The 26,579-nt window shown below is 37.5% G+C and overlaps 1 protein-coding gene across 2 annotated transcripts in view; it reads right to left on the bottom strand.

Annotated features, from left to right (window-relative positions):
• Positions 1 to 26,579, bottom strand: part of LOC113057330 (cAMP and cAMP-inhibited cGMP 3',5'-cyclic phosphodiesterase 10A-like) — a 67,536-nt gene that overhangs the window by 25,339 nt on the left and 15,618 nt on the right. Inside the window, exon 1 of one of the 2 annotated variants that reach the window (XM_026224683.1) lies at positions 2,086 to 3,317. The exons of the other annotated variant lie outside the window; for it this stretch is intronic. Within the exon in view, the coding sequence (XP_026080468.1) occupies positions 2,086 to 2,149 (64 nt within the window). The 5' untranslated portion in view covers positions 2,150 to 3,317. Of the gene's footprint in view, positions 1 to 2,085; positions 3,318 to 26,579 lie in introns of those variants that run through there. 2 annotated transcript variants of the gene reach the window in all.

The following is a 26,579-nucleotide window of genomic DNA, read 5'->3' as shown; positions in this document are numbered from 1 at the left end:
GTGTGTTCTGTGCCACAAACGATCAGCTGCAGACAGTATGAAACCATCGTAATTCATAAAACATTTGGAAACCAAACACTCTTACTACATCAGCAAAGTAAAATTAAAATAGCAGTGTTCTTATTAAGCCTATGCCTTGTTATAAGGTTTGTGCAGTTAACAGTAATATTAATAAAGTTTAATGTGTTTTTTTTTTCTACATTCCAGTACCACTTGATTTACAACAAGAAATCTGGATTCTGAAGCGAACCAATTAAGACTATTATATTGATTATATATATATATATATGGGTGTGTGTGTGTGTGTGTATGTGTAAAGTCTATTTTCTGGAAAGTATGACAATAAAGACCGTAAATAAACACACTGTACTTCTGAATGTTTATATATTACTGTATGGATAGGTTCATAGAGAGCTATTTTTCTGTCCTTTTATACCCGTTATTTGCCTATAACATTTTAAAGAAAATGCTCTACGATATGAGTAGAATGAATTTGGCTTGTATCCACTGAGACTGCAATAAATGGCACCCTTCCTCAGTAAAGCCTGTGACATTCTTGCTTACCTGTCATCAGCAGCACGGCACACAGCTTACACTGTGCTCTCATGTCAATGCAGTCAATGCTAATTCTGTCATGATATCCATCAGAGGTCACCGAAACAACATCTCGACATTGTAGTCCTGCACGCACACTTTAAGCTACTATGCACTGAGGACTACATCAAATAATTAATCTGCACATGAAGCTCTGAAAAAAAAAAAAAAAAGTATCTTCCAGGTTTCATCTAAACATTTTCATTTTGATTGATCACTGTGGCATCTGATCAAAGTGTGCAACAGAGAGCACTGATTAAGTGTGGCCTTTAACTGTTTATCATCTTTACATTGTGACAACAGTATGGTTCCCTATTTTCCATCTAACTACTTTTTTTTAGTGACTGACATAGTTTATATTTTTTTAATGGACTATGTTATTTAAGCTTTAACTTGGAAATATTAAGCTTTATATAAAGTTTACTGCTTAACCTTACGAACAGTATGCATGCAACAAGAAACATCTTTGCAATTGCTCAATGTGGTTTCTTTCAAAATCATTTAACAATTGTTATTTGTGTATTCTTGCATTGAGAGGAACACTCAACCAAGCTTTATGTCTTTGCATGGTAGCAAATGTATGTGCATTTGAACTTTTAGGCAAAATTCTACATGAAATTTTAATACCAGATGTAAAATAAGCAATTAATACACTTGTAGTGAATGTATGGGTACAGTTAGAAGCAAAAAATCTCTGAAATGCGCATACATTATTATTGCAGCTCATATATCTCCAAATATGTATTTCTAGACAGTAGACACTGAGACTAAAACCATATGTAACATCCAACAAGTCTTGCTTCATCTAAAAAAAGGGTTTTAAAGATCCTTCATGTTATTTCTATTTTCTAAATCTGCTTACTATGTGATGTAATAGTACTATTAGCAAGTGTAGATATATAACAACAGGGTAAATACTGCTAATATGCCGCTCACTGGTAGCCTAATCAATGGCTAAATTGATTACAAGGGGAATGTGTTTATTTGTTTATTTTTACAAACAGGACAAGTCTATGCAGTTCTTGGCATTCTGCTGCATTATATTACTTAACATAAATAAATAAAAAATATACTGGCCAATTTGCATTCCAGTAACCAACAGTTGACTTGTGTCTCCTCACTGTCGATTTTAAATGGAAAAGGAAATCACAAAAAAAAATAACAAATTCATTCTAACACTTAATTCAAATGACGAGACATTACCCTCTCTCACATGTATTTCCCCACCCAGCTACTGCACTAAAAACTTAATATAAACACACATAACAGGTGATGACAGACAATTATATAAACAACGAAACTGTAAAGGGCATAATCATTCACACTATCTTGCAGCTGTTGCGCAAATATTGCCAGGCAAACTTCACGTTGGAAAATAAATTAAAGTTTGCCAATATGCAGCCGCAACGTAGTGCAAGTGCGCAACAAAAACGTTACACTTTGCGACACCCTTAATTACTTATACGCAAGGGAAATAATAAGTATACCTACTTGAGCCAAGGAAACAGTCCGTGAACCTTCGGAAACAGCTTGTGGAAGGCGGACCATCTTCCATGTCTGACTGCAAGCGAGTAATGATAACTCTTGATATGATATGCGTCTAGTTTAATGTCGACCCGCTGTTATAAATTATACGATCCGACCCTGAACCGCCGGATGACATCAAAGCGCGTCAAGTCTGTGTGGAGCGCCGTGTTTTACGCGCCCCGTATGCGCAAGGTAGGCTACTGTCTACGTCCAGTATACAGGCGCGCCCTGTCCTCTTCTCCTTGTATAACGTTGAGAAATGAAGGCAAGAGGCGAAAAGAAGAGGGCTCGTCTCGAGTGGAGCCAGAGAACGGTACTGAGAGCGGCGGCGTTCGCGTATCTCCTCCCCGGCTGCGCCGCACTCTGGCGCAGCTGCTCTGCTCCGGACTGCTGTAGTGTGTTTTCCCACTGCTCAAGGGGGTAATGGGGGCGTCATTTCTCAGGGTTGGACATCCTCTTATGTTATAGTATCGAGGCAGGACGTTGGGGAATTAATATGAAAGCAGCGTGTAAGGACAAATGGGTGTTCATGTGTGCTTCCACTAGAGGCCATTATCCGTCATTAAGACAAGTTGGTGCATAGGGTTCTTCTGAGTACATACAGTACGGAACTGTTTGGCTTCTAGGATCTCACAGTCACCGAGGGTATTTTGACTCTGGTAATACCGTTTGTGCGTATAAATCACGCAGTCAGGAGCCATAAACCACCGCATATATTGTGATGAGGCAGACGGCAGAGCTGGAGAAATCAACTGTTTGCTGCTGCTGACTGACGCGCACTGACGTCAGCACGCGTCAATGACTGTGTGTTGTGTGTGTGTGTGTGTGAGAGAGAGAGAGAGAGAGAGAGAGAGAGTGCACTCGTTTGTGTGTGTGTGTACTGTGGGTTGAGAACAATCCTCCGTTTTTCGTTTTGGCACAGCTTACTTATGACAAACTACTCCTGCAGCAACAGCGTTTTCCCCTCCAAAAATGTATATCTATATGAATATATAAACTATAAAAAGACCACTCAGATATTGTATAAATTTTGTGCAAACCCTCGTCTGCATTTTTTTTTCTTCTGCAAACCTTAAAATGTAATTAAAATCCCATACTACTAATAATAATTTTATAAATCTGCATAACGTCCAGGTGTAATTTTTGTGTTTTCTCAAATGCAAAATATCCTGTATTGCTCCCAATCTACAATTAAAATGCTGTGATTAGCTTTTATAGTGGATCTGAAAAGAGCTACAAACTTTTTTCAAAATATATCATTTTGATTTTTACATGATCGTATGTGATTCTGAGATGCAGAGCACATAGACTTAAAGGGTTAGTTCACCCAAATATTAAAATTATGTCATTAATAACTCACCCTCAAGTTGTTTCAAATCCGTAAGACCTACGTTCATCTTGAGAACACAGTTTAAGATATTTTAGATTTAGTCCGAGAGCTTCCTGCCCCTACATTGAAAGTGTATGCATGGTTTACTGTCCATGTCCAGAAAGGTAATAAAAACATCATCAAAGTAGTCCATGTGATATCAGAGGGTCAGTTAGAATTTTTTGAAGCATCGAAAATACATTTTGGTCCAAAAATAGCAAAAACTACGACTTTATTCAGCATTGTCTTCGTAGTGATATACGGTTCGTGAACGAATCACTCGATGTAACCGGATATTCTTGAACCAGTTCACCATATCGAACTGAATCGTTTGAAACGGTTCGCGTCTCCAATAAACATTAATCCACAAATTACTTAAGCTGTTAACTTTTTTAACATGACTGACACTCTGAGTTAAAACAAACCAATATCCCGGAGTAATTAATGTACTCAAACAGTACACTGACTGAACTGCTGTGAAGAGAGAACTGAAGATGAACACAGAGCCGAGCCAGATAACGATTGAACGATTGACTCGTTCTCGAGCCAAGATCAAGTTGCATCGGTTTTTGGATCACCAGTAGTGATGGGAAGTTTGGTTCTTTTCTGTGAACCAGTTCTTTCAAACAATTTGATTCAATAAAATGCTTGAAGAAAAACGGTTCACCGGTTCTTTTGTCGCAGTCTGCTTCACACTGAATCACACATGCGCAGTATCATCAGCTCCTCGGTTCTCGAACCGGACGCGTCTGACAGAAACGGTTCTTGACTCGAGAATGAGTCAATCATTGTGTTCATCTTCAGTTCTCTCTTCACAGCAGTTCAGTCAGTGTACTGTTTGAGTACATGAATTACTCCGGGATATTGGTTTGTTTTAACTCAGAGTGTCGATTTGGTGAACTGGTTCAGGAAGATCCGGTTACATCGAGTGATTCGTTCGCGAACCGGATATCACCACACTGCAGTAAACGCACTCACAACAGACCCGGAAGAGAAGACAATGCTGAGTAAAGTTGTACTTTTTGATATTTTTGGACCAAAATGTATTTTCGATGGTACAAAAAATTCTAACTGACTCTCTGATGTCACATGAACTACTTTGATGATGTTTTTATTACTTTTCTGGACATGGACAGTATACCATGCATTCACTTTCAATGGAGGGACAGGAAGCTCTCGGACTAAATCTAAAATATCTTAAACTGTGTTCCAAAGATGAACAGAGGTCTTACGGGTTTGGAACAATATGAGGGTGAGTTATTAATGACATAATTTTAATATTTGGGTGAACTAACCATTTAATCATCAATATACATATAGCTATTCTTCCATTACTAAAAGTCATTTCTATTCATATTTGTCCATGTGAAGACCCAATGTTATGCATTTCTAAATCTAATGGAGGGGAACAAAGACGGGAAAATATTAAACATAGGCCAGGATAGTTAATGTGGTTTCTGTGTTTGTTTGTACATTTTTGTTAGAAACCTTAATGTGTAAAGGATCACATCACCTGTATATTGTCCAAGTTTACCCAGCCAACACAGTGTCAATTACAGCACAGAGAATATTTAAAGTACATCAATAGTTTATAAATAGCCTTTTGAATATAAATAAATAAATATATATATATATATATATATATATATATATATATATAATATGTGTGTATGTATGTATGCAAAAAAATGTGTACATTTCTTGAAATGTATAGCTTGAAATGCTTTAGGTGCTTCAGGTAGCCAACAGTTGACTTGTGTCTCCTCACTGTGCATCTTAAATGAAAGAGGAAATCACAAAAACAAATTCATTCTAACACTCTCTCTCACATGTATGTCCCCACCCAGCTACTGCACTAAAAACTAAACACATAAAAGCACCCATAGACTTTATAAAAACATGGACGTATTGTCCGTGACATCACCCGTAGGCTTCAGAGGAGCATTTTTTAAGCTCAAAGTGGGTGGGACGTTGCTATCTTGGCAGCACGTCACCATGCATCACTCTCGGATAATCGAAAATGGGCAAAGAGGCGGGAGCTGGTTGCTAAAGCCACGCCCACCTAGCTCAACGGCAGTGTCAGCAGAGGCAATCCACAGTCAATCAAGTCGCCATGCCCTTAATTATGCAGAACTTCAAGGCTTAATATAATTCAAATGGATGAGTCCTAAAAACATTCACCCCCTCACAGTTCAAATTTACAGTAAAATTAGCTACATAGACCAAAATATTTTTTGTACCAAGCTGTACACGTTTTCTACTGTAAAGTTCGGCATTTAACATGGGGAGTCTATGGGATTGTCTCCCTTTTTCAGCCAGCCTCTAGTGGACAGTTGATGAACTACAGTTTAAGTCCTTTTTAGCTTCACGAAAGAGAGCGGGAGGTGGCAGCTTGATTGCACAACACACTCAGATCCCACTGTGGTCAGTCCATGAGCTGCCCGAGATGTGTCTCTGCATTCTACCTCACTGGACCACATCAGCCTGTTGGGACTTCGGGTCATCTGGGAAAAAAACTATCTCTCCCCAATGCACATGATCTCTTTCTTTCACAGAGGAAGGTGCTCAGTCTGTGTTGAGCTGCTTAAATTTATTCAAAGGCAGGATGGCGGTCCCACTGAAACAATTTCAGAGGCTCCTGGGGCATTTGGCAGCTGCTGCTGCAGTCACACAGCTGGGGTTGCATCATATGAGACAGCTTCAGCACCAACTCCATGGCCGAATCCCGAAGTGGGCGTGGTAGCACCACACTCACTGGGTCCAAGTCATACTGGCCTGCAGCCTAACCTTCACCCCATGGTCAGACCTTACGTGTCTTCAGGCAGAAGTTCACCTAGAAGAAATCTCGAGCCATGCTGTGGTACAGGGCCTTCATCACCGGCTGGTATCTTCTTACCATGACCCCGTGGAGGGGAGAACAGTGAGGAAGCATGACTGGATCATTGGGTTCCTTAGGGGGGTCAGAAGGTTGAACCCTCCTTGACCTCCTTATATACCTTCTTTGGACCCATCTCTGGTGCTTGAACCACCACAATGGGTCCCATTTGAGCCTTTGCAATCAGTTGAGCTGAAGTTTCTTTCAATGAAGACTCTGCTCCTGATTCCATTGGCCTCCATCAAGAGGGTAGAGGACCTGTGAGCAAATTCGATTGATGAATCATGCATAGAGTTTGGGCCGGCTGACTCCCAGGTAATCCTGAGGCCCTAGCTCCTACTACTCCCTTCAGGAATCAGGCGGTAAACCTGCAAGCACTGCCCCCGGAGGAGGCAGACCCAGCCCTTGCTTTGCTTTATCCTTTCCGTGCATTACGATTGTACGTGGATTGGAAACAAAGCTTCAGGACCTCAGAACAGCTCTTTGTTTGTTACGGAGGCCAGCAGAAGGGGAATGTCATTTCCAAGCAGAGGATGGCCCAATGGATAGTGGATGTCATCACCCTGGCTTACCAAGCACAAGGTGTTCCCTGACCGTTCAGGTTGCAAGTTCACTCTACTACTAGATACTAGAAGTATTGCATTGTCCTGGGCACTGGCTCATGGTGCCTCACTGACAGACATTCGTAGAGCTGCGGACTGGGTGACCCCCAACAAATTAATTTGGTTCTATAGCCTTCATTTTGAAGTGGTATACTCCTGTGTTTTCACCTCAAATGGGTAGAAGCACAGAGAGGCCTCAGTTTAGTGTCTGCTTGCTAAAACCGCTTCAGAGAGTTCGTTGTGATCCTGTGAAGCTCCACCATCCCTCACCAGCAAGACGTGGCGGAACTAAGACCAAGATGGCAGCTCATACACATTGCAAGGCTCAGCGTCTCTCCAAAGATGGTGGTTTGTGCATTTATGTTAACAAAGCTTGGGAGACACTGCTCAGCTGACCTAGAGTTTCTCATGGTTAAGTTTAGACCTTTTTATCTGCCACGAGAGTTCACTTCCATCATTATAACTGCAGCCTATATTCCACCGGATGCTAATGCAAAGCTTGCTACGAATGAACTGCATGCAACCATTAGTAAACAACAGACTGCTCACCTGGAGGCTACTTTTATTGTTGCGGGTGATTTTAACCATCAACATGTTTCCTGCCACACTAGAGAAGACAAAACTTTGGATCATGTTTACACAAACGTTGATGGAGCTTACATCGCGACCCCCCACCCCACCTGGGACAGTTTGACCACCTTTGTTTCTCACCCCTTCAGTATTCACCCCTCAACAACCTTGTGAAGCCATTAGTGAGGACCATAAAAGTGGGGTCAACAGGAGCAGACTCTTTACTTCAGGACAGGTTTCAATACACAAACGAGTATGTTTGCTTTTCAGGCTGCCTGTGACTCTCACACGGAAATTGATATCTATACCTCCTCTCTACTGGATTACATCAACACCACCATTGACAGTGTTACAACAGAGAAACAGATAACAACGTACCCTAATCAGAAGCCATGGATGAACAGGGAGGTGCGACTCCTGCTGAAAGGCAGCAACACTGCCTTCAGATCAGATGACGCTCAGACCTACAGCAAATCCAGGGCTAACCTGAGGGATTTCAACATTGATAGCAAGGAGACGGCCACCAAGATCACACTCTCAGCAGACCATCAACTGCTCAAACTCACATCCACAGATGTCTACACTGCACTGAGCCGGATCAATGCACGCAAGGCTGCTGGTCCCGACTGCATTCCTGGATGTGTGCTTAGTACATGTGCAGAGCAGCTTGCAGGGGTCTGCACAGACATTTTCAACCTGTCCCTCACCCAAGCAACTGTGCCAACATGCTTTAAAGCCTTAATTAATGTCATTAATAACTTACCCTCATTTTGTTCCAAACACGTAAGACCTCCGTTTAACTTTGGAACACAGTTTAAGATATTTTAGATTTAGTCCGAGAGCTCACCAGTACTTCTTTCGGACAGTTCATTTCAATAAACCGGATGAAGAAAACGGTTCATCGGTTCTTTTGCGCTCTACTTAATGGCGTAATTGGCGATGACTGCCCTTGATTCAAGCCTTCGGTTTACTCGCACTCATAACACTAGCACAGAATCAGTTCAGAATCAATCACCAAAAGAATCAGTTTGGTTCAGGCGCTCTGTGTATCAGTCTGCTTCACACTGAATCACACATGCGCAGTATCATCAGCTCCTCCGTTCTCGAATCGGATGCGTCTGACAGAAACGGTTCTTGACTTGTGAACAAGTCTATTGTTCGTTATCTGGTTTGGCTCTGTGTTTATCTTCAGTTCTCTCTTCACAGCAGTTCAGTCAGTGTACTCAAACAGTTACTCCGGGATATTGGTTTGTTTGAACTCAGAGGGAGTGTCAGCCACATTGAAAAAGTAAATAGCTTAAGTCATTTGTGGATTAATGCGTATTGGGGACTCGCACTCACACCTAATGTTATGTAGTCCTTTGAGTAACTGTTCATAGCACACCTCAAGAACTGCCTCCCACCCACACTGGACCCACACCAATTTGCCTACTGTAGTAAAAGAAGCATAGAGGATGCAGTATGCACAGGGCCACACTCGGTACTCACACCCTTGGACAATAACAACACATATGCACGGATGTTGTTTGTTGACTTCAGCTCAGCATTTAACACTGTCATTTCCTTCAAGCTGACCACATGACCTGGAAACATGGATGTAACGCCTCCCTCTGCCACTTGATTATAGACTTTCTGACTAACAGACCTCAGCATGAAGGCAACACCTGCTCCACCACCACCACCATCACACTTAACACCGGCGTACCACAGGGCTGTTTGCTGAGCCCATGCCTCTTCTCCCTTTACACCCACAAGCCTGTGCATAGATCCAACTCCATTAAGTTTGCAGATGACACAACAGTGATTGGCCTCATCAGAGACAATGATGAGACTGCCTACAGGGAGGAGGTTCAACACCTGGCCACATGGTGTGCTGACAACAACCTGCTCCTTAACATCAGTAAGACAAAGGAGCTCATTGTGGACTTCAGGAAGAAGAAAGGAAGCACACATGACTCCATCCACATTAACGGGATGGTTGTTGAACATGTCTCCAGCTTCAAGTTCCTGGGAACTAACATCTCGGAGGACCTGTCCTGGACCAAAAACACCTCCAGTCTGGTCAAGAAGGCTCACCCCCACCTCTTCTACCTTAGGACACTGAAGAAGAAGCAGTTGTCTTCAGCCAACCTACTAACACTTCCACCGCTGTGCGTTCGAGAACATCCTGACCAGTTGTATTACAGTCTGGTATGGGAACTGCTCAGGTGCTGACCACAAGGCACAGCAGAGGGTGGTGAAAAGCACCCAAAGCATCACATGGACACCACTTCTTACTATTGAGGACATCCAGAGAAAATGCTGTCTACGTCGAGCTTGCAGCATTCTTAAGGACGCCTCTCACCCTGGCCACAGACTGTTTAATATTCTGCCCTCCGGGAGGCGTTTCAGGAGCCTTTGGACAAGGAACAACAGGCTCAGGAACAGCTTTTTCCATACAGCTGTCTCCTTACTGAATTCTGCCCACTGAATTATTAATGAATTCTGCCATTTCCCGAGAGGGTTACAATCACCTCTAATCCTTCAGTATGCACCTAAACGGTTGTTCATATGTGTAAGTGCTTCCAAAACCTCCTTTAGGAAGGATGGGGCTTCGGAATCATTCTTATTCCAAGTGGAACAGGCAAGTTTTCTCAGTGTTATCTAATCTCACTGAGTGGGTAGTGCTACGACAACAGTGACCGACTTCCTTGTTGCGAGCCCTGGCCTACACCAAAAGGGGCACAGGTGGGTCGCACAGGACACTGGAAAAGGAAGCATTCATGGAGCTTTGGTAGGGATTCCCAATTCGTCAGTCACCAACGGGATGTCGAAAGTGACTGACTGAAAGGAAATGTCTCGGTTACGTATTGTAACCCTCGTTCCCTGATGGAGGGAACGGAGATGTCACATCCCGTTGCCACGGCTGCTGTACCTCTGTTGAGCAGTCGGGTCAACGGCTCAGCTCCTCAGCGAAAAGCTGAGTATACGGTGCATCTGCTGCCTATTTATATTTTTGCACTGTGATCAGCGCCAGCTGGATGCAATCATCGCATGCCAATGTGTGTCTCTCTAGCGAGATTTCCAATTCGTCAGTCACCGACGTGACGTCTCTATTCCCTCCTTCAGGGAACGAGGGTTACAATATGTAACCAAGATGTTTTCATTTGCCAAAATCATGCATAAAAATAAATATTAATGCTAAATCTCTGTTTACACTGGTATTGTTTATGTCATCTTGAGTCAATAATGCACCTTAACCTTCATGTTTCAGTTCATTGCTTTAGTATAGCATGCACAAGTTTGCAGCACAATTCTTTGTAATTATTACAGGAGTTGGGTTTCTTTTCCAGAATCCTTTTTTACCCTGAGGTTTATTCAAAGGATTTCCTGTATCATTTTGACGTCCCATTGACGTCTGTTGGACCCCACACTTTCCAAAACCTAGAAATATTTCTTCATCTGGTGACTGAGCATTCAGATTCTTGAGTCAGAGGAGAAAATAAGAGCTTGCATATTGTTTCTTCAACTGGTAAGAACTATGCATTTTCAGACAAGGTTAATTTATTAGATTTGTAGTTAATTTGTAGTCTAGTCAAAGCAACTAGTTAGAGAACACATTAGTTTTTTTTTTTGTAATGTGAGTCTTGTTTAAATAACTTAGAAAATTATAGCTTTTAGGATGTGTGTCAATGTGAACATTTTTAAAGCAGTTTCTCACAGTTTCTCAAAGTTCATAACACGTCTGCAAGAATTAAAATTATTATTGTTTATGTATTGAATATACATCTTTTAAAAGATGCTGCAGAGCATGACATCATACCACAATCATTGCTGCATCCAAACTAATTTTGTTTACTCAAAGTGTAGTGTGACTTTGGTTTTACGTACCTTAATGTATCCTACTAAGACACTGGAGGACACATCTTATTAATAATAAGCATATAAGCTACTATTTACAGACAAGCAGAATAGCCCAGCATATGAAAGCAAATTTTCAGCTTAAAAATAGTTTTTCATTCAGGGGTAGAGAATCTTGAATATTCGATCTCTACACGTGGGCGGAAATTAAACATCCCTTTCTACCGATTGGTCACCCAAAGTTTAAACTGATCGCCATCAGTTCTTCAGCATTATTACTCAGCAGAATAATAGTCCTTCGCTGCTACAGTTGTAGGGATTTTTTATGTACTTATGGCAAATACATTGAATCTTTTTCATCAAACAGAATAATGAATAGCTCGACACAACTCGTACCTGGGCAGAGTCTAGACAGGGTTTTCTTCTGTGTAGACCAGTGGTTCTTAAAGTTATAGGGGGTCTGTGAAATAATTTGTTACAGCCTACCATAGTTCCAGACTGTAAAGTCGCTTTTTTATAATGATACATAGGCCTACTGTGATTTATTCCAAAGTGACTTATATGATGGATTTAACATCAAATAATATAAATAAAGCCTTTTAAAATACAAGTATTCACTGTGGTTCATGTTTGTGGCATGCGCCAGCATCGCATTCTTTTTTTCTCTTTATTTTTCAAAGGCATAACAAGATTGCTGGACAACATTTAGACAAGCCTGTGAAATACTGGGAGATAGGGGTGTAACGATTCACTCGTATTATCGATGCATCTATTACAAACCCTGACGATGCAATGCATTGATCTCGAAACATGATTTTTTTAACCGGTGATCTCGGACAGTAATCAATTTAAAACTTTAAGAATCGTATGAATACATACACATTAAATAACTACAAGCACGATTTAATGGAGACCTTAAACAGTGTTTGTGCCTCACATCTATCCCTCACACACACCACTGTTTATTGCCTGTGACTGTCACAGGATTGTGCTCAAGCTCCGTTCATCTATTACGCAGCTGATGTGTGATCTCTTCCTAGGACTCGTGGCCAGTAAGGTTAAAGTGAAGTAGCTTTACTTTTCTGTAGTTTTTAAATTGCTCTCAGAATCTTACCGACGTCATTAACTGAGCAGTTGAAAGCTGCTTATTTTTTGCATAGACGGAGCAGAAACATAAGTGTCCAAAGCATATGCACAGTTTCACTGAATGATAAATGTGTTTTAACAATGTTGTTGAACTGACTGTATGAAGGAAACTGTTAAAATAGCCACAGCATTTACAACAACCTTGAATTAAGAGCACAAGGATTATCTGATAATAAGATGAATGTAAAGCATTTGTTGCTTTAGCAAACACGTTGGGCACGTTGTCTCTCAGAATCATCATTCGCAGATGGAGAGGAAAAGTTAAATAGCTACTATAGTATTTTATTTTGTGAAAATGAGGTGAAGTGTTATGTGAATAAAAAGCAGACTGCACTGAAACAATAAACACCATAAATAACTACAATTTACAGATTCAGTGCTAATTGACATAATTTATTACAGTACAGAAACTATGAGGTTTATTTTCTACCTTATTCTGTGCAAAAAAAATAATAATAAATGTTTGTAGTATATAAAACAATCATAAAATTGCCATTAGGAAAGAAATATAGATTACAAATGATTGATTATTGTCCAGCAGTGTATTTAATATTCTTATAGAAAATCTTGGCTTACATATATTTTTACATATGCAATGCCATAGCATCATTAAACTATCATCCAACTTTGGACAAAAGTATTAGTTTTTTCCCTCTAACTTACGGTTTTCTAACCATAAAGGTTGCTGTGTAATTTGCCTCCTGACTAAGCATTTAAATAATCCTGTGAATGCACTTAAAGGATACAGAATCAAATGGTTATAGTCTAATCTAATCAAATTTAATTGTGAATTGAAACGAACTGAATCGTTCTAAATTTGCAAAAATCATTCTTGAATCGAATCGAAAAACTTTGCATTGTGAATCAAATCAAATCGCTGTCTACCCAAAGATTCGCAGCCCTATTGAGAGAATATAGTCTGTTCAGATGAGACCAAAATTTAACTCTTTGGATGCCATAATACACACTGTTTGGGGGTCAAACGGCACTGCACATCACCCCAAAATCATCATGGTGTGGCGCTGACGAAAATGATATGAGTGAAGGAAGGATGAATAGAAAAAATTACTGAGACATTCTTGCTAAAAAAAATCTGCTGCCATCTACCAGGATGATGAAGATGAAACAAGGGTGGACATTTCAGCAAGACAATGATCCCAAAAGCAGCCAAGGAAACTCTCAATTGGTTTCAGAGAAAGAAAAAAAGTGCTAGAATGGCCAGCCAATCATCTGACTTGAGTTCAATAGAAAGTAAGAACTACAGATCACAGTTAATATAAGAGGCACAGAACCTTCAAGATTTGGAAACTGTGTGAAACAATGGGCCAAAATCACACCTGAGCAATAAATGCGACTAGTTTCTCCGTACAGGAGGCATCTTGAAGCTGTCATTAAAGGCTTTCATACATACATTTCAGTAAGTATTTGTTTTGTTTTCTTTGTATGATTGTGTCAAGCTATTCATTAGTCTGCTTGTTTGATTAATGAAGATGAAATGTAGTTGGAATGAATGCATTAAGAATCCATACAACTGCAGCAGAGGAGGACTATTATTCTGCTGTGTGATACTGCGGTAGAACTGATAATGGAACACTTTGATCTTCGGCTGTCATGCAGAGAGGGGCATTTCATCCCTATGCATGTGTAGAAATCAAATATTCAAGCTGTTTATTCATTTTTCTACCCCTGAAAATAAAAATTAAAAATTAAACTGAATTCTTGATTTTTTTTTTTTTTTTTTTTTTTTGAGTCTTTTTTTCTACTTTCAATATTAAATTAAATAATGAAAGAACGAATGATACACAGAATGCAATACGATGTTTGGTCTGTGATGGACTGGCCATCTGTCCAGGGGTGTGTTCCCAAAAAACAAACCCTACATAGGTCAAGGATTTGGTGTTTCCTGAAATCATAGTTCCAACAAATAATGGCAAACAGCATTGCAAACTTGTGTGGTCAGAACTGCAGCTCTTGACCTGTGTTTAGAAGTTAGTATAACAAGTGAACTTGCTCTTGGGCACAATAAGCAAATTAATATGCAATACATTCTATACCCTCCATTCTATTTAATTCTATAGCCTACTATATTATAGCGTATTAAAAAATCAGTGCCATTTCTAAAGAACACACATGCATGTATGCACATTAGGAAATCCAGGAGAACGAGAGAGAAAGAGAGAGAGAGAGAGAGAGCTTACAATGAATCAAACATCAAATAGGAAAATGCCAGCAAACAAAAATAGTGAAGTAATCCTCAGATGCCTTGTTTGTTATAGCAGCATCTCAGAAAAATGATGTTGTGATGAAATTTGTTGAATGAAAAACATGTATATAGAGATGCACTGCACTGCTTTTTATGAAATAATCTGATATTAGTTATTATCAGTGTTGGGGAAAGATACTTTTAAACCATTTTTAAACTCCATGAAAAAAGTTACTAATTGTGTCACTCATTTTGTTATTTATTTTGTAGAAAGATAATGCATTACATTACTTTTGTGTTACTCAGATATTTTGTACATTAAAAAAAAAAAAAAAAAAACACTAGTTCTTCACTAGTTTCTTACAAAAAGTAATCGGATTAATCTTAGCCTGATTACCCCCAACACTGTTTTTTACTCCACCACCTACTGGTGGCATGATTATAGGCCTAGTTCTACCAAAAATGAACATTCTGTCATAAATTACTCATCCTTATGTTGTTCCAAATCCATAAGACCTCCATTCATGTTCGGAATACAAATTCTTTGAAGCTCTCAAACCCTCTCATAGACAGTAGGGGTGTAAAAATTAATCATTGCATCGATGCAGTAATAGAACATAATCGATTATAGCCTTCTGATGTCATTCGCATTGTATTAAAAATGGCAGGCAAGTATTAAATGCACTCTCTATTATAAAAGCAAAGCTTAGTTATTTTATTTTCCACACATGGCACATGTGTGCGATAGACAATCGCGACGGGCTTCATTGCACAGAATATGCGCTGTGAGACATGCGCATATTGCTTGACTGTGCTTCCATTCGCTGTTATTTTAGTCTTTTACTTTAGATATGCTTTAATATCTGCCGTTCTGCAATTAGCTTCTGTATTAGATGCTCATGAAGCTCAAGGACTGACAGACTTTCATGCACTTTGTTTTTCAAGCTCGTGGCTGTGGTTAAATGCACTTGACTTGCATCTGCTTTTATGATACAAAATTGATGTAAACAATCAGTTCTGTTTTCAGTTTAGGACAAAACATCTAATATGTTGAAATAAATCTGTGCATTAGTGTGAATGCAACCTATTTAAGCTGCCACTATCTATGATCTCATCAGTAATAATCAAATGGCAAAAGAAAAGAAAGAAAAAAAAAGAAAAACCCATAACTATGATAAGCCAATCTGTAAACTTTCGGATACTTAAAGCACTCCTAGATCATGATAATTGTAACTCCCCCTTTATTACTTTATATTTGCTTGCATGTTTTAAAAGCTATATTTACTTTCAATTCTTAACAATAATTAATCAATTTTATATTAATCAATATATCAATTAATATAATATTAATAATTAATTAACATTATTTTAAAAAGTAGCCTGCTTACATAATTTAATAAAAATGCACAAAACAAATTTGATATAATCGTGATGCATCATGATACCAGATTGAATTGAATCATTGACATGATAATCGTAATCGAATTGAATCGTGAAACCAGTGCCAATTCACACCCCTAATAGACAGCAATGTAATTAACATGATCATGGTCCAGAAACGTAGCAAGGACATCCTTAAAATAATCCATGTAACATTAGCAGTCATTTTACGAAGCTATGAGAATACTTTTTGTGCACAAAGAAAAGAAAAACAGCTTTATTCAACAATTTGTCTCCACCACATCACCTTGGCACCATTTTTGAGAGTATCACATATATGCTGCGTCACATGGATACATTTTTTTTATTCAGATCAAAGTGTAAATAATGTAGAAAACGCATTTGCATGGCACAGCTGTCTTTCGGGTTTGGAATTATATGAGGCTGAGTAATTATTGACAGAATTTCATTTTTGGGTGAACTATCCCTTTAACAGCAGTTCTATATGTTGTTGAACAAACATGGTTCAAATAATGGACATGCCACCAAGTTACAACTTTTTAGTAAAACCGTTTTGACTAGCTAGTTAGGCTTTAATTTTTCTGCTGATGCATCATACTGCACTGGTTAAGCAATGAGTTACGTCATTGTACAGAAAACGCACCCCACAGGATGAAGCAGTTTGGAAAATGAATGGATGGGTGATTGTATATTGTACTTTATTTAACACATGACACCTCAGACATCACCATAAGATGATACAGTATACCGCATGGGGAATAAGTCCACATCGAGTCAAATTTTCATCGTATGATAATCCTAATGCGTTTCCTCTCTCACATTATGAAGGGAAAAAAATCTATTAAAATGTACTTATACAATACTTTTAAACCAGAGATCCTGTGTCTGTTTGATTTGACATACGGCAGCTCTATAGTTTACCACTTCATCGCTTTTACCAAGCAACCACACTGTATACCCTGGCAGAGTGAATTACAGGGTAAAAACTGTATAAAGGAATCTGCCCTATAACACAGTAAGACGCCACATCAGAGGAGACCAACAGTGACGTGGTTGGGAGCTCAGGGCTGATGAATGCTGATCCATTAAGAAAATGTAAAGCAGAAATGTCAGTCGGGACAAGACATAAAAAGAGTAATTTTACAGCTACCTCTTTTTCCCATTCTAACCACCCTGTGTTTAGAGCCTGGAGGCAGAGGAAATATTCCCAGACCAGACTGCGGTTATTATGTCATGCGGCTTTTAGGGATTTCCTAAACTCTGTATGTTCAAGTGGTATTACTCTTAACATCAGCGAGCTTAGAGGTGCTGGAAATGAAGATTTGTATGTCATATAGTTGTATTGGGATCCTGTAACAAAATCATTTTTTGTCTAAAAATTCTGTAAAATTAGAAGAAGACGGAAAAAAAAGGTTTTTAACCAGATTCTTGCTAAAGTATTAAATGTTTCTGAATTCAAAAGGATCTGTCAAATACTTTGTTGTGTTGTGATATTGTTAGTGGGCCAAAGGATTATTTGAAATGTTGTATTGCTTATAATTTATAATAAATTTTGTATTAAATTAGATAAATGCAAAACAGAAGCAGTGGCCCCACTGTAAGTACGATCTCATGTTATAATTTTTGTCATATTTTGTAAACAGACAGATTCTGATAACAGGCCAAAAGGATTGTTTGAGAAACACAAAACTGTAATAGCTAAAACTGTAATATGTTTAATTCTAAGATTTTTATCCACTGGAAAAAAAGCAGTACACTCTAAATATTCATTCTCATAACTTTAATAGAGGTTATGTTCAAAATGGAATATTAACACTATTAGTGCAGTATTTAAGCCTGCTTTGCTGATGCCTTATACTGTACTGTATATAGAGCATTCTTAAAAATAAATTCTTAAAGGTAAATTTCAAATTAAGAAATTCTATTTCAGCTCGACTTTTCACTTAAATTGTTTTTTCTGCTTATTGTTAATATTTGTAAATAGTTTTTACATTTTGTGGCAAATTAGAAAAATGCAAAATAGATCTCAGACTTTTGTTTATAGACTGTTTTAGAATATGCCTTCCGATGGCCTTAAAGCATGATAATTAACCAAAATATATACTAAATGAACTATTAATTAGGGGACTTTCTGAACATTTTCTGATCTTCAAAACATGTAACAATATAACATGTCTTAGTTACAATATGTTAGTCCATTTTGAGAGTAGCCTATGCGTAATGCGTGTGAATTTTGAACATAGAGCTCTGTAGGTTTTAGCCTCACTGTATTTGATTGTATCAGACTACACAGAAAAGTTACTTCTTGCCTGTAATTCATTTAAAGAATGGCATCGTGAAATTCTGCAAAGTGCTTTCGGAGAAGGAGAGTGGTGTTTATTAGGTTACAACATTTCTATCATCTTTTAATTTTATTTTTCCGCTCTCAACCTGCCACGTCCTTTACATCATAGTTTCTGAATTTGAAATGAGGTAGCAAACAGGATGTAGAATTTTCATTTAAAACAGTGTTTCAGGAAGTAGAACTAGGATTCAAAGAAACTGAATGATAAAGTATAGTTTTGCATTACACTGTGTTGTGTTTGAGGGTTAAAGGATATTTAAGAAAATAATATAAAAATAAATATTGTTTCGAAGGTATAAATAACGTATTAATGTTGATTCAGTGATGCTTTTTTTTTTTTGTTATTATTGTTTTTTTTATGTTTTCAGATTTGTATTTTTCACTTTGTAGGTTCCTTTTTTCAGGGTGAGGACAATATAATACAAATGAACATTCAAATGCAGAATTTTGCCCCAGTCCTATTTACAGACACAACCACATGCACATTTACTTAAAACCCACAAACGCAACAACTTATGATTTTGAACTCCTCCTCTACGTATTGCTTTGCAAGGTTACAGGCATCTGCTGCAATCTTTACACAAACACACACACACACACACACACACACACATTCTCTCTTTCTTTAAACATCTGCTGTGACAATCCACAGGACAGCCGGGGCATTGACGTCAGAGACAGGCCTATGAAAAAAAAATGGGTCCCTGGAGGCTTGAGGGAACTTATACTCATCTTCACAGCTAGTAACTATTTCAACAACGATGATAAGAGGCAAGCATTTAGCCCCTATTTACACAGCGTCTGAAAGGAAAACCCAAAATACATCCAGACTACAAAGACATGCATGACAGTGCTTTCATACACACACTGCTCGTGGTTTTCATATTATTTATGTTCTAGTTTCATCTGATCGTGAATGTAATTTTTCCCTGGACAGTTTTGTCTTTGTAAATAAGCTCCACATTGCTGCCTGTGGCAACTGGGTTATCCTTTATGCAACAAACGAAAAGCAATGCTAGATGACCAGCAGATACAAATAAAACCCTGTTTTTTTTTTAAATGCGTATAGCTGGTACTGTATGCACTTCTGAAGCCGTTCAGTCTCAGCGATCATTGGTTAAATGAGATTCACTGACGTACAGTGATGCATATTGAGATTATTAGAGTGACGTTAGGGCAGCGTTATAGTCTTGCGTGAGCAGTGCTGTAAAGAGAATATGAGCGGAAGGTGCCACTGTAGCAGAGCACGGGGGGAGACGCCACATTCATCTCTGTCAGCCCACTGTCTTTAAACCCATCTAGGACAGGACCAACCTCAGCATATGCATACTATGAAATTTTCCATTTTTGTGCAAAAGAATACTTACCTTTTAAATATCTGTCACAATCAATACGATTAATTTTTTTTTTACGAGTTTTTTTTTTGGAGGGGTGGGGGGGGGTGAGTTTTGGAAACACTGACACTGTGGAACTTTGCCACATTGACACTGAACTCAACTGAGATGAATAAGGACACTATTGTTCTCTCTAGACATTTTGTGATATTATTTTGTGTTCTCTCTCACATTTTGTGATATTATTTTCCTGTTTATTATTTTTGATAACCCTCTATTATATAAAGTGCAATATACATAAATGTTACTTAAACTGACCACTCATATTTTCAGTAACACTGAAAGTCAATGTGACATTCTGTGGTTACACGTTGTATGTACTAAATAGTAATATCAGTTAATTATGAATAACTACAAGAAACTAACCCAAAACTCAAATGTACATCATCTGTGTAAATACACAGTAACAATGTCACCTTAAAATAAAGATAACCATAAAAAGAATCTAATTTTTGTATTTATTCTTGCAATAACAACAGTTAAGGCAGACAAGAATGAGACCCCAGGAGTAAAAGGTGAAAGAAGGATAAAACATAAACCATTTGTTAAGTAAAGATGGTCAAAGGTTTAAATGAATGTTGTAAGGCCTGAAGGTGCTGTTAGGTTGAGCTGAAGACTGCAGTGAGGGGAACTGCAGAAAGCTCATGAATCAAAACACCATCTAAACATGTAAAAAAAGATGGAAGGGAGGGTGTTTATCTGTATCAGAGCTCTATCCAATACAGCGGAGGGGGTCCAGCACCAGACACTGTTTCTGTCACATGCAACTGAACTGCCAGGAATGATTTGCTGCAATATCTGGTGAAACTCCACATACACATCAACACGTGCATAGCAATGTGAACACAGAATGGAACAGTAGTGTTCCAAAGGTAAAAATCTCAATTCATTTATTGTGTAAGCTTTCATGATGGACCAGCCGAGAGCTTGGAGGTTATAAAGCAATGACAAATGCTTTTGTAGAAAGCTTATAAAAACTTATTTTCAAAAAATCTGGTAACCCTTTAGTATTGGGATCAATTCTCACTAATAACTAGTTGCTTATTAGTATGCCTATTATTAACATATGGGCTGTTTATTAATACTTATAAAGTACTTATTCTGCAAGATCATATTCTACATTCTTAATCTTATCCAATATCTAAACTTAATAACTACCTTACTAACTATTAATAAGAGGCAAATTAGGAGTTTATTGAGGCAGAAGTCATTGTTAATGGTTTTTAAATAGCAAGAATTGGACCTTAAAATAAAGTGTGAACTGAGAAATTTTAAACAAACTATGTTATAGACTTTTAATTAAGAGCTAAAGAATCATATCAACTTGTGTAAAACAGGCATCGATAACCCATTTAATATATTAAGACCGTTTTAAAAATATAATTATTTATTCGGTAACAGGTTAGAATAGGTCAATCAATCAATCACCTTTATTTATATAGTGCTTTAAACAAAATACATTGCGCCAAAGCACTGAACAACATTCATTTGGAAAAAGGTAACACCTATTGCTTATTAGCATGCATATTACTAGAATATTAGCCATGTATTAGTGCTAATTAAGAACATTTTAATGCCTTATTTTACTTGACCTTATTCTACATCCCTAATCTTACCCAATACCTAAACCTAACAACTACCTTACTAACTATTAATCAGCAGAAAAAAAAAAAGATTGAAAAGATAAAAAAGATAAAAAAGATATTGAGAGAAAAGTCATAGTTAATAGTTAACAAGTGTTACCTATTCTAAAGTATTACAGAGTAAATGCATTCATGCCATCTCTGAGTTGCAACAAACTGTCTGTTTAATAACATCCAAATTCCTTCCCAGATGCAGCTTCTGCATTGCATTCTTTTTCTTTTCTTTTTTTAATACTGGTTTCATTTGACTGGTCACAGCCCTATAGTGTCTTATTATTCCAACTGAATTTATTGATTAAATGACTCATGCATTTTATAATTTAAGAAGAAACTGACCATGATGAAGGTAAAAATGCCCCAGAGAGTCAATTTTAACCAGTTTAGCTAGCCAAATAATAGAAAAAAGAGAAGTATATAAAAATGGAGTCAGCTGTCTTTGATAGGCCTAAACTGACCAAGGATCCTACCAGCACAAAAACACTCTGCAAAATATGTCAGCTTATTGTAAGTGATAACATCTACTAAAATATTGAGATCTTTTTATTTCATTTATTTATTTGTTGACAATTTCGTACTACAATGTTACCACACAAAGCCTGACAAAAGCTCTTTACAGTGTTATGCACAGCTAACATTTGTCATCTCGGTCTTAAAATCTCCAACTTTCTGTTGTTGCTTTTCGTCTTTGGCCATTTTCTCAATATGCTTCTGTCTTTTTGTGTCTTTCTCCATGCTGTTGGAAAGCGCAAATCCTCAATGATCATGCGAAAATTGGCTAAAGCCCATGAAAATAAGAAAGGGCTTTGTGGCACATTGGCTTCATTAGGCAAGTCGAGTCTGAGCATCAGAGACAAAGGACGGAGGAGGGGGGGGGGGCTTGCCTCTCCCATTTTAAAGAGCTTCAGTGCTTTTCCATAAAAATCCAGGAATATCGTATCAGTGGTCTGAAGGACAAAAAAGAAGAAGCTGCTTTCTTTCAGTTCACCTCTGTAATGAGAATTTGGTCACCACCGAGTTCAGCTGAGACCCATGACGGCTGAATGTCAGACGATTCTCATAATCAATCAGCCCAGAACACCTGACACCGTTTTCCCTAAACATTCCCTGTCTACGTCACTGTGACACACTCTGAGGACAATATGGAGGACGACACACACACGTATACACCCGCATGTGACATCCATTGAGACCAGTGACCTGGAATTTCAGAGAGGCCGTTCTGAACCTGAATCATTGCCCTCATTAACTACAAGAGCTGATTACGCTGATAAATACGACCCACGTCACCATCTCCTGGGCTCTCTTGAAGAGGGAAAAACACAAATGATGAAAAAATAAAACAAGCACCGAATTTAGGCACTATATATTCCACACTGTGGTCTGCTGACGTCAGTGAGGGACGACTAAAAGGGCTCACTGTGCTGTAACACCAAAGCTCGCACGATTACGGCTCCACACATTCTCTTTCTTCACACTTCTTCTTAAGCGTGTGTGACATTAAACCGAGCACACGTAGACACGTAACACAGCCCCGCTCGTTGAAACACACGCATTATGCTCTTTTCATGTCTTCTTTCCAACCCTCTGTAGAATTCATTAACACAGCATGGACAATAGTTTTGGATCGTACAACAATTAGAAAACCAAACGATAAGATTATTTAAATTGTTGTTCTTTTTTAATCATTCTTCAATTTAATTAATAAAAAAACACACAGCTACAACTACTGATATGAAATCAAGGTATATAAAGAGCAGTCCAAAAGAGAAAATATATACACCCACACACACTAAACCATTATTTTGCTTTTTAGCTTCCTCAATTACTTGCTTTTACTTTTTAAAAAAAAACAGCTGACTAAAACTATTCACTCATACTGAATCTTCAGAAAAAAAGTGTAAAAAACTGCAAACTCATTATCTGCTCTACACTCAGTTTGCAACTGAAAAACAAACATTTGCAAATGTCAGTAACATTTAAGTATAAGAACCAATTCTTACTATTACCATATTGCCTGTTTATTAATGCATGACCATATCCTACATCCCTAACTTAACAACTGCTTTATTACTAACAACAAGCAGCAAATAATGAGTTTATGGAGGGAAAAGTCATTGTTAATGGTTTGTTATAGTAATAGCAAGAATTGGACCTTAAAAAAAGTTGGACCCAAAATTCGAATCACTGTTCTCTACATTAGACACATTATTCAGAACGAACAGCTTGTGTTCCATTCGGGAAACACTTCCATTTACAGTGTAAAGAAAAGGAAAAAAAAACTGTTAGGTTGGAATGATATGTGTAATGTTTTTAGAGTTTTGCAAAAAATAAATAAAAAAATAGTTTTATAGTTGAAAACTGAGTTTAAAGCAGGTAATGTGCTTGTAGTTTTGCAGATTTGGTCTAAAGATTATATAGGTATATGAGTGAATGCTTCACTGAGTGGGCCTTAAGTACCACTTTTAGCGTTTAAGCAGTAAAAAATAAAAACACCGGACATTCCATGCTTACTTACTGATTACCTGCACCTAATGACCATGTGTAAAAACATTTATACATAATTTTTTCACTTATAAAAAAACTATTTTGTTTTTAGCTTTGAGTATGAAATACATTATTTTATACCCCCTCTGCATTTATTTTTATAGTGTAAATATACCTAATTTCATCACTTAGAAATCAAACCCAAAAGCAAACAGTGTCATTATACAGCTCAAGTCAGTTCAGTGTTGATTAGTTCATTTAAAAAACTGTAAAATCCATCAATCGTGCATACACACTGAATATACACTGTCTATTTTTTCACTAACATGAACATGTGAGTGCTGTAACAAACTTCATAGTGAAACAGAGAAAAGAGCTAAAGAAAATGAGCCATAGTTTCAGAAATCACGCAAAAAAAAACAACCCATAATCTTATGTATTTTTTTATGTATAATGATCTTTTAAATTATCTTAGACTTTTAATACAAGCTATGTGTTACTGTTACTACATTTTTTGCTTTTTCTTTTATTGAGTGAGAAATGTTTCTCTTCAGGTATCAAGTTGATACATTTAATTAATTTTTATACTGAACCCGGAACATTGCTTTAATTTAAAATGACTGAACTCAACTTGACGTCTAAAATTGATTTTACACTCAGTATTTATTCATCAAAACATATCAATTGAAAAGAGCGGTTATCTATTTTGATATATTCAAAAACAACTCCTTTATTCAAAGCTGAATGTCCAGCATCATTACTCCAGTCCTCAGTGTCACATGATCCTTCAGAAATCATTCTGATAAGATGATTTACTGCTCAAGAAACAGCTCTGATTGCTATCAATGCAGTTGTGCCGTTTCACTCTTTTGTGCTGTTTTCAGGATTATTTGATAAATAGGCAGTTTAAAAGAACCCCATTTATTTGAATTATCTATATTATAATCAATGTCTTAACTATACATTCTTGCTAAGTAATAATGAGCCAACATTGGTTTTTATTCAATGGTACACACACATACTGTACACACACACACACACACACACATATATATATATATATTTGTGTGTGTGTGTGTGTGCAACTATATATATGAATGAGGCTTTACAGTAAATGATAAATGTTAACATAACCTCTTTTCTCTTACTAATTTTATCAGCTTTATTTCTCAAACTAAAAAGACTGTTACATGCTCACTACAAATCTTCAAGAGGAAGAGTCTGAGGCTGTCAGCAGCACTCAGCACTGTACGTCCTGCACAAAAGCATCTGTTTCCCTACTTCACACACGAGTGATGTCACACGGCCTGTCAGGGGCCTTTCTGTCTGCTACAGGATATTTTGTGTACGCATGAGGACTCTGAACAGAAACGTTGTTCGGCCCCCTGTATCTTTTTAATGCTGGCTCACAAACCCCTGGAAAGTACATGGCATTCTCGTGGAAGGGTTACAGAACGATCTCGGAATAATACATTTATACTGCAGCAGTGAATGGCCTCTGTCTAAGCTGAATTCCTCATGAAATTAGGCCAGCAGAATAATTGCAGTGAAAACACACACAGATAATGACTGTCCTGTTAATGCCATTAGGTGTTTCCTCAAATATGGGCACTTTTATGTTCCATGGGATCATCTTGGAAACTTTTCAGTTTGCCTTCAGCATTTATTTTTGCAACTTTTCAAATGCTCTTTTTATACAGAGATTTTATTATTTTACCACTGACCCAGATATTTAATCTTAAAATATGAAGACCCATTATTAAAAAAAAAGAAAAAGAAAGAAAATTACATTGTGAAAGCTATGGAAAATGAAGCACAATATGAAATACTTATAAAAGGATATATTGTGTAAAAATATTAACATTTTTTTAAATGTTCTGGTAAACTTTAAGATTGTGGGCTATTTGTCTTTTCATTATATACTGTTTCAAACTAGCTGATAGAAAACATCCAAATACACTTTATTTAATTTTACTATTTGCTTCTCAATATTTCAATTACTGTACATGTACACATACAAAATGAGTTGCTTTTCTCTTTCATTGAGCCAAAAAACTTAAGGTTTTTACAGAGGTGTTTGTTCATATATAATTTGCCTGATTTTATTTTAATCCTAAAACATGTATGACATCTGCTGATTTAGGGGGTGATAAAAAAGGTAAAAACCTTTGACTCTGATATGCCAACAACATGAAAGGAGAATTTCTTTTCTGCAAATGTTTGCAAATCAGTGCACAATTATTTAGAGAATTCCTAATTTGCGCATTTAAACATAACATTTCAGAAAACTTGTTGGCAATTATTAATAAATCATCAATCATGTATGGTTTACTCTTCTTTATTTTTACTCTTCAATAATGTGGCCCAACAATTTGGCTCTTGTATGATAAATTGCCTGTGCATTTTCTCTTTTGTAATTCGATTTAGATAATGTGCTAAATAATTTCAAAAAGTACATTTGATCAACTATACATATCTCAGATGTAGAGTATACGATATGTAGATTTGTTATTTAATAGTAAAACATGCAACATAATTCAGATTTATCTGGAAAAAGATCAGAGCATTGTTGTTATATTTAAACAGA

This window comes from Carassius auratus, chromosome 38 (assembly GCF_003368295.1).
Source record: "Carassius auratus strain Wakin chromosome 38, ASM336829v1, whole genome shotgun sequence".
Taxonomy (NCBI): Eukaryota; Metazoa; Chordata; class Actinopteri; order Cypriniformes; family Cyprinidae; genus Carassius; species Carassius auratus.
The sequence above is the reverse complement of the archived record's forward strand: the minus strand, read 5'-3'. Positions and strand labels throughout refer to the sequence as shown.